Source organism: Diplotaxodon limnothrissa, linkage group LG18 (genome assembly GCF_057381915.1).
Source record: "Diplotaxodon limnothrissa isolate DT_005_m linkage group LG18, D_limnothrissa_male_GT1.1, whole genome shotgun sequence".
NCBI classification, from domain to species: domain Eukaryota; kingdom Metazoa; phylum Chordata; class Actinopteri; order Cichliformes; family Cichlidae; genus Diplotaxodon; species Diplotaxodon limnothrissa.
In genome coordinates this window covers 11,153,419-11,171,163 of record NC_140613.1, presented here as the reverse complement: position 1 = coordinate 11,171,163, position 17,745 = coordinate 11,153,419, and the positions used below count along the sequence as shown (strand labels likewise).

General features: G+C 37.9%; 1 protein-coding gene across 1 annotated transcript in view; it reads right to left on the bottom strand.

Moving 5' to 3' along the window:
* Nucleotides 1–404: 404 nt before the first annotated feature.
* The window catches only part of LOC146613145 (retinal-specific phospholipid-transporting ATPase ABCA4-like), a 43,650-nt gene continuing 26,309 nt past the window's right edge, over nucleotides 405–17,745 (bottom strand). Inside the window, exons 25-49 of the mRNA XM_085377858.1 lie at nucleotides 17,515–17,720; nucleotides 16,925–16,979; nucleotides 16,605–16,664; nucleotides 13,664–13,824; nucleotides 13,274–13,398; nucleotides 13,070–13,168; nucleotides 11,891–12,172; nucleotides 11,627–11,659; nucleotides 11,386–11,491; nucleotides 11,221–11,295; nucleotides 10,765–10,934; nucleotides 9,092–9,269; nucleotides 8,854–8,969; nucleotides 8,505–8,652; nucleotides 5,833–5,956; nucleotides 4,920–5,049; nucleotides 4,660–4,780; nucleotides 3,902–3,964; nucleotides 3,516–3,622; nucleotides 2,479–2,620; nucleotides 2,057–2,191; nucleotides 1,661–1,764; nucleotides 1,369–1,461; nucleotides 979–1,228; nucleotides 405–521 (exon numbers count right to left, since the gene is read on the bottom strand). Of these exons, the coding sequence (XP_085233984.1) occupies nucleotides 405–521; nucleotides 979–1,228; nucleotides 1,369–1,461; nucleotides 1,661–1,764; nucleotides 2,057–2,191; nucleotides 2,479–2,620; nucleotides 3,516–3,622; nucleotides 3,902–3,964; nucleotides 4,660–4,780; nucleotides 4,920–5,049; nucleotides 5,833–5,956; nucleotides 8,505–8,652; nucleotides 8,854–8,969; nucleotides 9,092–9,269; nucleotides 10,765–10,934; nucleotides 11,221–11,295; nucleotides 11,386–11,491; nucleotides 11,627–11,659; nucleotides 11,891–12,172; nucleotides 13,070–13,168; nucleotides 13,274–13,398; nucleotides 13,664–13,824; nucleotides 16,605–16,664; nucleotides 16,925–16,979; nucleotides 17,515–17,720 (3,200 nt within the window). The remainder of the gene's footprint in view (nucleotides 522–978; nucleotides 1,229–1,368; nucleotides 1,462–1,660; nucleotides 1,765–2,056; nucleotides 2,192–2,478; nucleotides 2,621–3,515; nucleotides 3,623–3,901; nucleotides 3,965–4,659; nucleotides 4,781–4,919; nucleotides 5,050–5,832; nucleotides 5,957–8,504; nucleotides 8,653–8,853; nucleotides 8,970–9,091; nucleotides 9,270–10,764; nucleotides 10,935–11,220; nucleotides 11,296–11,385; nucleotides 11,492–11,626; nucleotides 11,660–11,890; nucleotides 12,173–13,069; nucleotides 13,169–13,273; nucleotides 13,399–13,663; nucleotides 13,825–16,604; nucleotides 16,665–16,924; nucleotides 16,980–17,514; nucleotides 17,721–17,745) is intronic.

Below are 17,745 nucleotides of genomic sequence, written 5' to 3'. Positions count from 1 at the left end.
TTTGTTAGTGTATTCATTAAACATACAATATGTACACTTTTATACAAGCCAGTCAGTCTAAGCAGAAAAAACTCAATTTTTTCCAGAAGAATCTTTTGTTTAGCTTGAAGTTTAAAGTAATTCGGAAAGTGTCAGGTCAAAGCAATGTGTCAGACATTATTGATTTTTAAAAGTTATATAAGATGACTCTCCACTTGCAGACAAGAGCTTGTCAAGTTTGACTGTAGCTCGAGAAGCAAACTCTTCCACAGGTCAGTTTGGCAGGGAGCTGGTCACATTCACCTCTACTCTAAAAAAAAAAAACAGCTGGCTAGCAAAACATTTAAAGTTGTTGAATTTCGGTGTGTGGTTTTACAGTATATTACTGCCCTGCGGAGTAACACCTCTACATTTGCATGACTTTTTCATGTTTTCCTCTTAACCGGTGAGACCTTGATGTCTTTTCTTCCACCTGCCGTTCGTCTGTGTAGCGTTAACTCCTCGTCCTCTCCAGCCTGTTGCTTAGCAAAGTTGACAAACACCTGAAAAACCGAAAGTGCGCCAACATTTTAATGCAAGTGATAAATTATAATGCATAGGATTGAATCATAATTTATTTATATCCAGCTCTACATAAGTGATATTTAAATGTCAGGCTTACAACAGCAGTTATTAGCAGATTATGAATATATTTATCAACAACTATAATCTCTCCTATGGAGGGGAAGATGTGTGTACACAGATGGTGTTTAAATAAACCATGCTATTATATGAAATATGTTTTCATAAGAGTTCTAGCTGTTCATGGTAAAACTCCATTACATGCATAATATGTTTAGTTATTTATGTACTCTTTATAAATGACAAAAATTGCAACCTAAAGATTGAATATTTTCATCTATGACAAAAACTGACAGTTATTGCCTCCTTGTCATGGGACAAATACCCTTCCGTTTTATTAACACAGTGTCATTTCTCATTGTTGTATGTCATCCAAACCTGATCCAGTGTTGTCTGGGAAACAGAGTAGTCTTCGATGCTGAGCCTGTCTTTATTGGCCACCACCAGCTGAAATATCCTCGCTAGGGAGGATGAGGCGATCTCGTACTGCAGCGTGTTGTAGTGCTTCTCCCGCTGAACGCAGCCAGGGAAACTGGTCTCCAAAAAGCTCTCGACAGGCTCCAGCTCTGGGGACAAGCCTGCTTTAGCTGGCTTGATTTTCATCGTGACCACGTAGCCATCACCAAATCTAAATGAAGGAAACAGCATCAAAACATTCAACATGTTTCCTTATGTGCTCTTATCATTAGTTGATATTAGCTAGAAAATGCCACTGTGACTAAATGACCACTTATATATTTAAATAGTAACAGTCAAAATATGTCTTACTTGTATTTGAGATGCTGAATGGTACCCAGACACTTGAAGGTTCCATTGACCATGATGGCCAGTCGAGTGCACAGAGCCTCACACTCCTCCATGCTGGTAAAAAAACAACAATAATCCATCTTTATTTTTACTGCTGCTGTTTCATGTTTGAGCAATGCATCATCATTTCATGGACCTCTGTGGCGAAATCAAGTGAATGCAAATGTAGCCATGATTTCATCAACAGTTAACCGTTTGGTCAGCTGGTGCAGCAAATGTGTCCAGAGGATTTTAATTTCATTATTAGGCGAACCTGTGTGACGTTAGCACCACGGCCCTGCCATCCCGAATCACACTCATGATGGCATTCCACAGGAAGCGTCGAGAGTGGGGATCCATCCCTGTCGTGGGTTCGTCCTAAACGCACAGAGCCAGAAACAGCCAACTTGAATGTCTGAGCACATAATTCCATGCAAACAGAGACCAAAACCTTTTCTTTATCAGCATATGGCAAAGATCTCAGATTTATGCCAATTTGAACTGATCTGCACAGTTGCTTGCCAGTGTATAAAACATTCGAGGCCAGGCTTGACTGAACCCATATGGCTTCCCATCTGGATTCATAGAGCATTTCATTGATAAATCCCTGCATAAAAATTTAAAATCCCAAACAATGGGCTCATGAGCTTTTCGTCACTGGCTAACTCACCAGCAGCACCAGGGCCGGGCAACCAATCATTGCAATAGCTGTGGAGAGTTTGCGTTTGTTGCCTCCACTGTAAGTCCCCGCACAGCGGCCTGCATATTCTGACAGACCCAGCTTCTGAATGCCCCACTCTGCAACCTAGATGGAGAAAAAGATTCATCTTTAGTGGCTACTTGAATCCAAAACAGTGATCTTTTATAATGGACAACCCACCCGTTAAGATAGCATTTCATAAAATATCATAAAATGCATGAGCAAAATTAGTACAGAAAAGAAGAATGGGCAAATATTTAAAAAAAGAGAACAAAACCATTATGAACAAAGCAGATTTCTACTGCTTTGCTGAACTAAAGTGTCACTGGACTAGCCGAGTGAAAAACATCCTTAGCCTGTTCGATATGTAAAGCAGCTGGAGTCCAACTCACTCTGGGGATCTCTGACTCGGGCACCCCTCTGAGACGAGCGTAAAGGTAGAGATGTTCCCTGCCAGTAAGAAGCTCATCGATGGCATCAAACTGAGGGCAGTAGCCCATGTTCTGGTGCACATCCAGAATCTCTGTCAAGATGCTACAAAACAGGACAAACAATGCAATTCAGTGCAGTGGGCTGACGGAGCACCTAACATGGTAGGAATAACAAAACATCAATCAATTCCAGAAGGGACAGATCTATAGTGATTATTTAAGAAAGCTATCTGAAGAAGCTCAGAAGCTGATTCCTCTCAATAGAAAGGGACTAAAACATTGCTTACCTAATCTTCTTGTCAAGTGTATTTAATTTAATGCCCATATACATACACTTATTCTTCTTTTTTATACTAAGTTAATATACTGTGTTGTGTTGTTTGTTACGTTGTGATGTGTCATATCGTGTCGTGTTGTGTTATATGTAGTGCCGACGTAGGACAGTTTTTCCAATTTCATTGTACTACTGTACTATGTATGACTGTGCAATGACAATAAAGAGTTATCTTATCTTATCTTATCTTATATTTGTCAGACAATAATTACTATCATTTGACACATCGGTGCTTCACATTCTTTGAATCCCTAGATTTTTGTTCAAAGACATTTTCCACTTAACTGAGCAGGTATTCTGAGGGGAAAACTGTGAATTTTCAAATAACTGGCATGAAACTCCTTGACAAAATGAGAATTTAGACTTTGAAATCTAATTGTTATTCAAGCCCTCCTAGGCTGCGTTTTTTCCCCAATCAGAGTATCACAGTGATGAGTTTAATAGTCTGATGGTGTTAACACACAGGTAATGTCAGGTTGACCTTCCCGTATTCAAACTGTCTTATTCAGTGAACTGTTTCTGGTTTTCACTCATCTGGAACTGTGTGCAGGATAAACTAAGAGCAAAGTTTTCTATTTTTTGAATAAATTCCATCCGATGCAGGCCTGAACAGATTTTGTGTTCTGTTATCCAGGGACCATTTTTTTGAATAAACTTTATGTACCTGTAACCAGCCACAGAAGCCTCTCCAGAGGTGACATCAGTGTCACCAGTTAGCATTTTGAAGGTTGTCGTCTTCCCAGCTCCATTTACTCCCAAGAGACCAAAGCACTAACAGGAAAAAACGCAAACAGGCTTATGAATGCACTTAAATAAACTCCCATTTATATAGAATGAAACTCATATTCCATCACATTCGATCAAGCTTGATTGGACTAACTAGAAGAGATAAATATAGAACTGCAAATTGCGAGGCGTGTTACCATGCCGCTGTAATGCTCTAATGCCAAATCAGTTTGTCAGTTTATTTGAAGAGATGCAGAAAGAGAAAACTGACAGCAAATAGAAAAGAGTAGTAGGTCTCAATATAAATGTCCTCAGTGACTTTACCTCTCCTGCAGGGACTCCCACACAAATCCGGTCCACAGCTGCCCTCTTCCTGCCCACATACGTCTGTGCAGAGAAGGCAGGGAGACATTTAAGTTGTGTAGTGCTGCTCGAACAATAAGAATTTATGTTTAAAAAAGGTGGTGGATTTTTTGGGAAAATAGTTAAATTCATGTTTAGCACTGCATTAAGTTTGCTATCCAGTATTTATAAAGAAAAGTTCTATGATTCTGGTATCGGGAAAGCACTCTCGCGTTACTTGAGACACAAACAAAAATAAAACAACTCCCACCTTCTTTCCTGCTCCATCTCCATAGAGGGATTTACTTATGTTATTTATGGGCTGTTTTGCATTATAATCTGAATTTCACAACTTTTATTTCTTTTTCAGATACTTGCATGATGAGACCTGTAGCTGGTAGAAACATTGCTAATGAAATTAAAGGGAGCTGTAATTCCAATGTGTGGCGACCTTTTCTGTATTCAGTACTTATCCCACTGGAGTTTTTCTGAATGTTCCCACGAATACTAACCTTTAGTGCCTTCCCCTCTGTTTTTAATTTTTCATTTAACTGGATGCTGATGTGAATACAAATGAAAGGATGTCTGGAAATAAATTTAATTCTGAAGCTGAAAATGAAATTAACAAAACTGGCCTGGAAGAAACCTTGAAACTTCTATTTCATACAGTCTTATAATCCAAAATGCGCAATGAAATATCACAATAAATATGAAATTAGTCGTTTGATTAAAATGTATACCTTAGAGAGGTCCCTGATCTGCAGAATGTCAGCCTTGTTCCCTCCATCGTAAATCCTCTGCCTCTCTGCTGCAACATCATCATCCTCATCTTGTGCAGGACTCTGCTTGTAGTCTGACAACCTGGGAGATTTGGAAAAAAATCATCAGCACTGAAGCTTCTAGTGCAAAAGAGCTCCTCTGCTCTAAATTCTAACCCTATGGTTAAGTTACTGTTGTTTATTTAAATTTTAAGCTAGTGTGCTTTTAGCTGTGTTCTTACCAGTGGTCCAGGAAGAATCTGTACTGGATCAGAAGATTAAGAATAAAATAAACAAAGCCTTCCACTGCCATGAAAGAAATATTTTTTCCCACAAAGTCCCATCGGAAAGGGTCCAATGTGTAATCTTCACCTGGAAACAGACGAGGTCCAAACTCAAACTTTACTACAATTTTCAGTGAGTGAAAGGGTACTTTATGCATAGACAGTACAGATGGTACAACACTACGCTTAATCTAGCCTAGAAGATCTACATGTCATGGTCCTGGATCGGTGACCCAGCGTTTTGTTGTTGTTATTGTTATTATTATTATTATTATTATTATCTCATGTTTGGGGGTATTCTGATTATGTATTTGGGGTTGGATGTTTCAGTTCTTTGGTTACGGTTTATGCTCCCAGTCAGTTTCGTGTTCTTTGTTCCGTCAGTGTATACTTCCTGTTTTACTTTGTAGATCCATGTGTGACTTCACTGTGTTCAGCTTGTGTCTTCCTATCATTATGTGAATTAGGATCAGCTGTGCTTCCCTCCTATGGTCATGTCATCTGTGTAACTCTGTGTCTCTCTGCCTGGTTCATCACTCCGTGTTCTTATGGTTTCAGGTTAGTTCTTTGGTTTTCCCCAGTTTAGCTTTTGTTAACTCCCCATTCTGCTCTTCCTGTTTTTGCCACTTTGTCACTCGTGTAAATAGTTCACTCGCATCACATTCTATGCCTGCATCTTGGGTCCTCCTTCTCAACACCACACGTCTGCTACCCCAGCCATGACACTACAGTGTGGTATTAAGAGTACAAACTACTAGAAACTATGAGAACCCAAATTAGCAATTTTGTAAAAGTTTGCTTGAATATTTTCACAAATCACACAGTATGAAATTTTATCAGCTAAAATGATGGATAGGTACACAGTACATACCAAAGCGGGCATACACATCAGTAACAGCCTGGTTCATGGCCATGTCTATCAGCCCCCGTCCCAGGCAGAAGTGAGGGAACACCAGCAGGACTTTCTTCAGCCCCTCATTGAACACGAGCAAAGACTGGCCACACAAAAAAAGTTACCTCAAACATCTAAATATAAAAATATATCACATAATTGCAACATCTTTTCTAAAAAATTTTGAAATGCATCAGATGTTCTAAGAATGAACAGCTCATATACATGACCAGGAAATGCAAATATTCTACTTTGGTTTTGAGGGAAAGTTGAGGACCTAAAATATATTCATCCACTTATCCAGGTCATGGGGGCAGAACTGTCCAGGCCTCCCTCTCCTCAGTCATCTCCTCCAGCTTTTCAAGCCAAGAGACATCTCTCTAGCATGTCCTGTGTCTATTCTAGGTTCTCCTCCCAAAACACCTCATATAAGTGATAATCAGCTGACATTTCACCCTCTTTTCACCTGAGTTCACACAACATACAGCCAGAGATTGATGATTACAAAATCGATCATCTATCCTGGTTTCAAGTGCACTTCCGAACAGTGGAATCTACAGATGGGGTACAAAGAAGGCCCAATAAGGTCCACAAGCTAAGGTCTGGCTGCCACTCTTCCAGGCCGAGGTTCTGGTATCCATAGTCCAGGTGAGGTTCATTTGTTTCTTTTTTCTGTCTTTCTAGGGGTTGTCTGAATTGCTAGGTCTGCGCCTGGACCAATTTAACTTGGGAGACATAACCAGGGGCTCCCAAATCAAATTGGTATAAACATAGTTTCTCCTTGTTAAACTTTAAAAAGTTGCTGAAATTTTCTTCAAAGTAGACCCACCACCCAGTCATGCTTGACACTGGAGCAGATGTCTTTTCTTATGTTAATTGCACATTTGATATAAGAACAGCCTTCCTCAGCTGTTTCCTATTTTTCTCCCAAAGAACAAGACTCTAGAAATTAAGAAAGCGATACTTCTTTTCAGCTGAAATAAAACCTCTTTCTTTCCAGTGATCATTTTTATGTCTTGCTTCGCCTACACAGATAAGTCTAAAATATAGCAATTAATTTTTTAATGGGTTTTAAATGTATTCATGTATAAAGCAAACAGTTTTTTCACCATAGAAATGCACAAATTCTCTGAAATCCTTGGAAATATCAGGCAACAAAAATATAGCCCATTTGACCTTCAGCTTCTCTCATGACTCATATGTCATGAGAGAACCTGTGTACAGATGTGCATTGGACAGAACCATCTGGAGGGAAGGACAATCTCCATTTTCTTTTTCTTTTTTTTTGAGCAGGCAGTCACCTGTCACGATGAGAGCACATCTGCACATATGTGCCCTTTCCCTCCAACTTCAGTTTCCTTCTGCTTCTCTTTTTCCTTTATTTTCCACTTGCCAGCATAGATGTTGGCAGTTGTTGTGGTCGACTTACATGTTCACACCAAACTGTCAATCAGGAGTCTAAAAGCCCTGCAGTTATTAGTTATCCCCTGCCCTGCAGACCAGCAGCTTAACTTCCCTCATGCTTCCCCAGCTGTGCCAAACAATTGATCAGCTTTTGTGTAAGCACCTACTATATAGCTGTTTTATAAAAGAGAAATTCCACTTAACTGCTTCAGTGTAAGGTTTCTAGTGCTCTGCATGCCAGCTGACTGTCACATTGTCCTGACTTAGTATAGATCTGCACCTAATGTGATGAGTAACACCTGTGCTTTCCTGCTATGCTAAAAAGCCATATACTCTCCAACAGCACTCCCCTGACTCTAATCCTAATTCTGATCATTCTGTCCCTGTTGGTAAACATCAGCTGCCATGTGTTCAAATCCTTTGGGGGCAGGAATGTATTCAAAAAATATGGTTAAAAACATATTTTACTCATTCAGCCATCAGGGAGCAAGAATAAAATGACCATAATATTCACTCAATCATATTACAATACATATAATAATATTATATAGTAGATATTATGACACCATAATATTGCTGTATTATAATATTTTAGAATATAAACAGTCACTGTTACAAAATACTGTTTGGTGACAGTTTTATCACTGTATTGTTTTATGAAAAAGCTTTTGTGTGAGTTTAATAAGGAACATTTGTGTTCTCATGTCTTTCTGCACTCATGTGTTGGTCTGTTCTTGCTCTTCTATTTATCTCCTTTCCCACTGAAGAATTCTGATCCAATCTTACTTCCAATTTTCAAACTCAAATCACCTCAGTCTTTGATCCCCAATCAAACCATCACCTGCCGTTTCATCCAACTCATCCTCCAGTGTCTAGACTTTACAGGTCTTGTCCTATCTTCTTCATTCAGAATCCTGTTTTGCTACTTCATCAAACCACCATCTATTAACTTTTCATGAATTATTCAGTTTATTTCACAAAAATTATATTCTTTGCTTTCAAATGTTCTCTCACTATTGTAAAAACATTTGTAATGTTTTATAAATGTATGCGATTCAGCTGTGGCTGCTTCATTCCAAAAGTAATAGCACTGAAAATGTTGCCCTGTAGTTACTGGTGAAGCTGAACTGGAATGTGAGTATAACTGTGCAAATGCAAAACATAATGTAAGATGTAATGATTAATTCAAATAAGCATTAAGTGCAGTGAAATGTTAGAAGGCTACATGGTTTTTAATCAGTACATACCCGATTGTTTTCAAACAGCTCCAGGATGAAAGTGATGGCACTGCTGTTGATGCCTATGAACAGGTTGATGCAGGACAGAGACACATATGCTGTACTCGGGATGTTGAATATATAGGACAAGGGATACATCATGGGTGTCACTGACCACCTAAAGGCAAGAGATTAAAAGACAAAAACCAACATATTTTTAAAAATTCTCAATTTAAAATATTTTTTTCTTTGTTTGTACTTTTAATTTTAACTTTTCTATTAACTTTTTGTCAATTATTTAGTTATTCGGTTATTGTCTTGTTATACCATAGCAACAGAACAACAAAACCGAACCAAATTAAAGTAAACAACAGCTTACCCATAGAGCAAAAGGAGTGCTATTAGTGCTGGCAGGTTGGATGGTGATGTGTAACACTTTTTGTCAAAAGCCATGAAAATGCCAACTACCATTGCAGAGCTGAGAGTGTAGTTCATCTAGATAAACATGAAGAGTGATTAAGAAGACAGAAATCCAATATTATGAAAAATAGCTCTGATATAGGATATATTAACATACAGTTATTACATTTCACTTAAGCCAGTCTAGCTTCACTTACCATGTCCCAAAAGAAGTTGGACACCCAGTAAACTACAGGGCTGACCCCACTGACGAACTGCAGGTGCTTGGCTTTGGTCACGCGCTCCTGTATGAGGTAGAGGACGAAGCTAGCAGGGATGAAGGACATGGCGAAAATAACACAGATTGCCACCACGGCGTCGACTGAAGTGGTCAGCCTGATGGAGGAAGCAGATGAAGTCAGTTCTATATATTCTGGGGTTTGTTATTAAGAGACTAAAAACAATGCTGAATCCATGCTAAGTCACAAATGGTTTGAGGCTTTAGGTTTTCTCTGAATTATTAATGAGATAATTAAAAATAAAAGCATTTTTTGGCCATAAATATATCTCTATAGTACTGTGCCAAAGTCTTGAGCCACACCACATTTCTCCTTTTTTCTGGAGAAGTGGAGGATGATTTTTGAATCTTTGGGATTCAACTTATTGGTGCAACAATATGTTTTCATGTCTGTCAAACTCTGTTTTCTTTGGCATTTTTACAGATTGAACTAAAGAAATGGGAACAAATGATGTGTTTTTGTGACAGGCTGCTGGTAACAAAGTGCTAAAAGATACAACTTAAAATTGGTTCTTTGCCAGTTTGTCTGTTATGTGTAAACACAACAATATTCTTTCATCCCTTGAATAAGGTGCATTTTTTATGATCGAATGTTTCATAAGTCAGTGTTAAGTGGTTAAAAAATATATTCCTCTGAAAATAGTCAGTTACAAAGTCTGAACTGAAAATGACTGAAAACGAAAATCTTTCAAAGGCAGTCAGAAAGCTTCAGAACGCATTGCTCAAGATCACTTTTAAAAGAACTTCTGGCTCATTGGAAACAAAAAATAAAGAAATGAAAGGTGGCTTGAAACCTTTCACCAGTACTTGAACTTATTAGATATGTTAAGCCTACAGAAAAGACAACCCATGTATATTAAGCTAAATCCAAATAATGTGATAATTCACAGCTTAACATTAGAAACACACATAGTAACTTGCGCCTTTAGCTTCTGATTGTTCAGTTTCTTTTCATAATAAGAGAAAAATGATAGAACAAAATAAAATTCTGGTCTGTACATATGCATTTTTGCAGTGTCCATCACAACACCTGAACGCTGGACTTCAAAGACTATACGGAAAAAGGTGGATTCAAAATCACTTGTGATTTTTGAAGTCCTATTCTGAAAATATGGACTTGAGCATGTTGGCTTTCACCATGCTGAAACAAGACGTGATGAGTAAGAAGTGAATTTGACGGAGCCTGCCCCTAATCACATCCTGATTTAACGTCCAATTTAAACTAATGTGACTAAATTAAATGGCATCATAATTTATAAAATGAAAATGAAATTTGATAAATAAGAAACTGAGACATTAAAGCCACCAGGAAAATGTTTATAGTCACTAGGAAGTAGTAAATCAAGTGAAAAGCGGGGTCATTAAATATGGTATGTATAATAATATGCTGTATGTGCTAGTCATATATAGGCAATCAGTCTTCTTTTTGCATTTCACTTTGTGGATCATTGGAAAAGATTATAGGTTTAAGGCACTTCCCCACAGATTTCTACCTATGTCCATCTTTTATACCCTCTATGGTTGATTTACAGACTACACAAACACATACATTTAAACACAGCTAAAAAAGAAAAAACTACAGTTATTACTCACACAGTGACTTCAGAAAGCTGCTCTTTAGTGAGGTTTAGTGGGTGGTTGATGGCAGTGATCCCGAACTCTACAGGGTTGGCATTTCTGGGTAGGAAGGCTCGCAGAATAGCATTATTAGCCACATTGATGAAGGCCACCATGGCATGCCAGCCTTTGTTATTATACCACACCTGGCAGAGAAGAACAGAACTAATTGAGCACATCTCGCAACTGTGTGATCAGCCTGTTACACAACATAGAGGATCTCCAAATGTAGTCTTCAGAATAAATTTACAAGTGGAAAACATTTAAGCTAACTTACAGGAATCAATCAATGACATGACAGACAATCAGAAAGTGAAAGGTTTGTAAAACACAAGCAAAGTATTAGACTGTCAAACTGCTTGCGTTTACAGTCATTTGTGCCACTTTGCTATTTGTGGAAAAACCCACTCTTCTATCGAGCTGCACACCTACCTTTATATTGAATTCACTTTCCATATATCGTAAGAAAGTGCCAATGTCCCTCAGGGCAAGTCTGCTATAGTAACCCTGCAGACAGCAGTTCATTATTATTAATTTTTATTGACTTATTTCAAACTTGCACACTCGATCTGTAAATCATAACACAAGAATAATCACCCCAGTGATGTTGAGCATCCGTCCCAGCTGATGAAAAACGTTCCGGATGTCTTTAGGGTCCACATCCAGGATGGGGAGTTGCCCTCCAACTGACAAACCTCCATATCTGAGGACAGAAGATATCCACTCACATCACAGTTCCTAACATCAGCATGTCTTTAACACATTGCTGTGTCGTTGTAACAAACGACAAAACAAAAATGGGGAAAGAAAATATTAAATAAAGAAATAAAATTGTTACCTTTGTTCATTCACCCAGTACTTGCTCTTCAAACTGTGAAAAGAAATGTAGTTTTCATTAAGGAGAATGATCATTAATATTTGCTATTTGCCTTTCTTTTTTTTTAGCTCTTTGTTTTTCTTTTGCCTTAGACCTTTTCTCCTTTTAATTTCCTTTAGGACATATTTTCCAGCTCTGTGAGGGTTTTTAACACACTTGTATTTCTTCTTTAAATCCACCTGGTTTTACCTTTTGAGTACAGTTTACAACTACATTCAAACTCACCTAGTTCTAATAAGACTGGGGTAGGTTTTGACCAAGTAGTCAGAGATGTTCCTGTCAGTCAGATCCAGCATTGTGTCTTCCGTTGGCTCCAGTCGCTGGCGAGGGGGCAGACCTCCTGCACCATCTGGACAGATGGGCATCATGGTCAGTTTGTTACTTGTGCTGCACTGGCAGGAAGGTGATGGGTTTCTCTGGTTCCATGCAGGACTTTGTAAGATGTTGCTAACCACTGGGGAGACATCAGGATACTCCCACTCTGGGGTCCTGTTACTGCAGGGAACTCTGGAGGGAGAGGAGTGAAGAAATTAAACTGCAAAGGTAAAATCACTCATGCGGTAAAGCTACTATCTATGCACTGTATATACTTAGTTGTAGTTTTAACCATCCACTGTATATAATTCAGCCACTGGATTATTCTTTTTTAATGAAGCTTTTTTTGCTTTTTGCAGTTCTCCAATAAATAATTTAAATGAAGTTAAAGCAAGAGTTCAATAAGGTTTTTTTGCTGCCCTAAATTCTTCATTATTTCATTTTTGTCAAAAGTCTAAATTTTAATTTTGCAGCTCTTGTCCACTTTACTTATGCTCTCCAAAACTTTCCTGCTTTTTGAATTCATTGTAATATCTCACTGTGCCTTTCATCCCTCCTCCTCCCTACACCCAGCTCATTCGGACTGTCCTTGGAGTCTCATCCGAAGTCTCCATCAGCCATCTGCTCACTCTATTTCAACGCCAGCAGCATCTAGAGATTGAGTGGTCTAGTCACTACCTCCCACCTTTATTCGGGACTCCCCTGTATAATGCTACTTGTTATTGTACTGAAAAAAAAAAGTTCTGTTCTCACTGCTTTTGCTTTTTTTTTTTCCTTCCAAACTTCTTGGAGCTGACTGTTATGACTTTGAGTCTTTTGGATTAATAACTCAAAACGGAAGTATGAAGCTTAAAATTAAAGTATTTGACAACAAATTTGAATATTATTTTTTTTAAATGAGTTTAATGTTATTCCAGATCCAGATTCTGCAGATTTGCTTCTATTAAAAAAAATACATATGGATACAGTTTAAAGATGTGTTTGTTTGACTATACCGTTTCCTGGCATTGTATGAGCCCTAAGAAAATAGACATCAGTGCTCTAAGATGTAGCAGAAGCAGTGTTGTTATCTCTAGTCATAATGCTCACCCTAGGGGTTCTCCTTCCATGCATCGCGTGCCCAGGCCTGGTGGCTTTAGCAAGCGCTCTATAAAGTGTTTCATTTTGGGGTCATATGGCCTCTCATTGCTAATACAGTGATGAAAAAATACAAAGAAGAAAATTAAATTGGAGAAAAAAGCAAATATCTATCATCCAACATGTTACTGAAAGATTTATCTAAAGCCTTCACACCTGAAGAAGGTGAACTGCTGTCCGTACATCCAGGGGCTCAGAGTGAGACTGGGATATTCTCCAAAAGGAGGGACAATCATGGTGAAGATCAGTGCTATCAAGACAAAACTGGCAGGAAGGACGATCTGGAATCAGACAGTCACAAGCATAATAACAACAGTTTAGAAAATGTTTTGCAAAATAAGCGGACACTTTTGCAGATACATCCAAACAAATTTGGCTCAAAAAATGTTCTCAGTAAACACACTGTATCTGTTAAAACCGTCAAATTCATTCAAATAGGTCTCTCAAGAAACTCACACCAGTCTATTTAGTTTATATGCTCCACACAATGCAACCACAAAGCCATTTCACTCATCACGTCATTCCCATGTTTATGAGATCCTGTACCTGTGCCAAAAAGTCTTTCTGGCTTCGTGTGGCATGGTGGAACCTCTTTACCAGCAGAGCATGGAACTGTTTCAGGATCAGAAATCCACCTTTCACCTGCCTGGAGCCCTTTCCTGCACTGCTGTCCGATGACTGGTTGGTGGGGTTCACTCCATTATGTTCTGTGTTCAACAAGAAAACAGTAAGCAGCACTAAAACCATATCTACAGAAAACAAAGCATTTTAGATGAACTGCATAATCTGCATGTGGGAACAGGCTGTGAATGAGTGTTACTACTAAAATCCACTGAGCAAGGCATCTAAAGTATTCTGAGGATTATGAATATATTTTCTGAATACCACAAATGCATGAATGCGAGTAAATATATGAATCTGATGCAGCACTATAAATAGAAAAGAGCATATAAGCAGCAAAAACAGACACTAAATTCTAACTAAGGCAGCCTGTACCTGGGCCATTCAAGCTGAGTGAGGCTTAACACAAAAGGATTTAAATGGTCACAGAAAACATGTTCTGTGCTCGAATAGTACTTTTTTGCATACTTGTCACACTTAGATGTTTCAAATCATGAAACTAATTTTAATATCAGACGAAGAATAAATAATAAATGATCAATTATTAATTTCTTGTTGAATCAAGAATACACTTGACAAAGTGAAGTTGGTTGAAAGATTTTAAAAAACAACACAACTGGGACTCCAGTGAACCACAGTGAGCACCATTATGTGCAAATTGAGTGAACTGTGGTGCACTTTCCCAGGAGTGGCCAGCCTACCAAAGAAATTGCAAGAACTTCGGGCCTCACTTGTTTCAGAGTTCATGATTTAACAATAAGAACGAGACTGGGCAAAAATGGCATCTACTGAAAAGCTGCAGCGTGAAAACCGCTGCTGACCAAAAAAGAACAAAAAGGCTGATCTAATACCAAAAAATATCTTGATGGTCTCCAAGCGTTTTGTCTGTGGACACACCAGACAAAAGCTGAACTTTTTTGAGGGTTTTCATGGCGGCTTTGCTACTTCAGGACCTGGATGACCTGACATAATTGATGAAACCACGAATTATGCTCTCTACATGAAAATGTTCAAGTAGACTGTATGGCCATCAGTTTGTCCCCTGAGGTTGAAGCACATGTTAGTTGTGCAGCAGGACAACGATCCAAAAGAGCACCAGCAAATCCATCATTGAATGGTTCAGGTAATAAAAATAAAGGTATTCTATGTAAATTTGATTGAGATTCTTTGCATAATCTTAAAGTTGATGCTCAAAACCATCCCAATGAGATGAATTCAAACAGTTCTGCAACAACGTCCAGGCCAAAATGCCTCCAAAGTGATGTGAAAGACTCATTGCCAGTTATTGCAAACACTTGAATGCAGGGGTGACACAAATGGTTATTAAGTCAGGGGGCAATTATTTTTTCACATAGGGCTAGGTAGGTTTGGATAGTTTATATCCCTTAATACATAAAATCATCATTTAAAAACTGCATTTCATATTTAATTGGGTTGTCTTTATATTAAAAATTGTTCGGTGGTCTGAAATATTTAACTGTGACAAATATGCAGTAAAATAAGAAATCAGAACGCAGGACAAAAAAAAATTCACAGCAGTGTATAACAGTTGTCATCATTTTCTAATTTGATTTACCTCAGGGTTATCATGTCAGGTGGACTAAAACCCTTTATCATCAACATTTTTCATTTCATATTCAGGTGAATTCATCTCATAATGTTTCTAATCTGCTTTGAATTTATTATGTTTCTCATTATAATCAGTTACTTGTATCCCCCGTCCATAGCAACTAGGATACTAGTTCAACATTCTGTCTACTATTTCGCTGTTTTAGACTAATTTTCTTGTAAATCAATAACTAACAGATTATTCTGTACTCTCAGGAAACAATTCCAACTTTTGTACAAGCTTTTATCTTTCCATGTCCAAATATTGTTGTTTAAAAAAAACTGTTAGCCATACTTTCATTAGTAATTTTAGCATGTTTCATCTCTTCCTCAACTAAGACTTGTAGTTGTTAAGCCGCAGTCTATGAATTAGCCATACTATTTATTAATAGTTTAGTTAGCCATACTTTTGAAACCGAAGGGATCGCTATGTGGTTCTAAATCTCTCTGAGCTATTATAAACAGTAAGATGGAGATGGATGTAAGCTAAATTAGCAGCATGTTCACTCGTCGCACAACTTCCTTGTTCGGACCCCCTGTGACTTCACTAACCAATCAGAAGCCAGGAATTCCTATCCTCAGGTAAATTCAACACATAAATATTATTGCTTTGAAAGTGCATACATAAAGAATCAAATATGTAAACATGTAAATATCAAATATAAATGGAAGTGGGTATATAATTATCTCTGAAAACCTCATCTAACCCATGTAGAATTTATTTCTACACTTTACAATTTTTCTACACCTGTCAAAGAGGTCATGTAATTAGTTAGACTTCTACTCCAACATATATGTGCACTTGGAAAAAAGAAAAACTGCTGTTCTCATGAAAATATCATAAACTGAAATCTTTCTGGGTCTATGAATTCAATTCATAGATAATATGTATGAAATTTTCAGTGTTGACTAAAGTACCCAGTCACTTTTACATTTTAATCGTGTATGCATTCCCTTTGGCTGTTATTTTTACTGCTTACCCATTACCTGACTTTTTGAGGTCACTTCTTTAATTAATGGTTATAGTACCCCTAGCTACTGGAAAGGTACTCTCTGGGGTACTTGCTTCCCTGGTTGGGATAAATGCCTTTCAGAGTGTTATAAATAACTGTCCTTATGTGAAAAGTCCCACATAAAAAGTTAGGAATAAAATATTTAATCGATGAAAGAAAAAAAAGATCTGATTGGCCCAGGTTCAGTGACAAAAAACAGCATTTATATTGCCAGAGTTCAGTCTAATGGCTCTTAACGCTCTGACCTTCATCTCCCTCTATGCCAACATTGCAGCCATTTTTTCTCCCTTGTAACATCCACTGTTCTAGAAGTAGGACACATAAGTGAAACAAAAAACACACACATATGCACACAAACTAGAGGGTTAAAAAAAGACAAATGAAGCACCACACCACACTTGAAATCTAAACAAGTACTTTGGCTGCTTTTATAGTCACAGTTGTATAATCTACTTCGAGGATACGCAACACTAACAGCCTAATAAAAACAGGTGTGAGACTGGGCAAAGGGTCAGAAATTCAATTCCAGCAAAAGGCCATGAAGAATATCAGTGGTGGTATTTACCAGGAGTGGTGGCATTATTCGCAGCTTCTCCGTCTGCAGTGACCTTTATGAATATCTGCAGAGAGAGAAAAAGAACTTCCTTAACTTTCAAAACTTTTCATTCATGTAGTATAAGTTCATCCTTTATGTTCTGAATATATTGTACCCTTTTTTCTTTTTTAATTTTTAACTGACAAATCCCTAGAACTGTGTGCAGGTAGAAAGCAACAGCAGAAAAGAGAAAAGAAGAAAAGATGCAGGATCCAAGTCTAATAAAGACATTAGCTGAAATCTTATAGCACTTGGTCTTTAAAAAAAAACTTTACAGATGTATTAATATAGTTAAAATGCTGCAGAGGCATGTCATGTTTAAAAGTACACAATTTTTCTAATCCATCCAATGAAAACAAATGTTGACCTTTTCAGAGCTTTTAAAAGTACTAATAAGGGCAAAAAACAAACTTCTCTTACAATGTCTGGCTCTTTATTTCATTTATCAGAATTTTCAAACGGGGTTTATCAAAATTCAAACTTTCCAAAATTTAATATAAATACATATTCTGAAGACTCTTAAGCTATCCACAGTATCAACAAACAACAGACATCCGTACCTCCTCTAGTGATGTATCAGAGATGCCAAAGCTGCTTAGACCCATATCAGCAAGTGTCTCCTCCAGCTCCCTAAACAGGCTAGCATAGGCCCGATGTTTAAACCCTTTACTGGGGAGCAAATAGGTCAACTCCTGTCCAATCATCTCAATCAGCCTGGCCTCGGGGACATGGTGGTGGATAAGACTTGTGATGCTGTCTATATCCCCTAGAAAGAGGACAGAAATTCACAT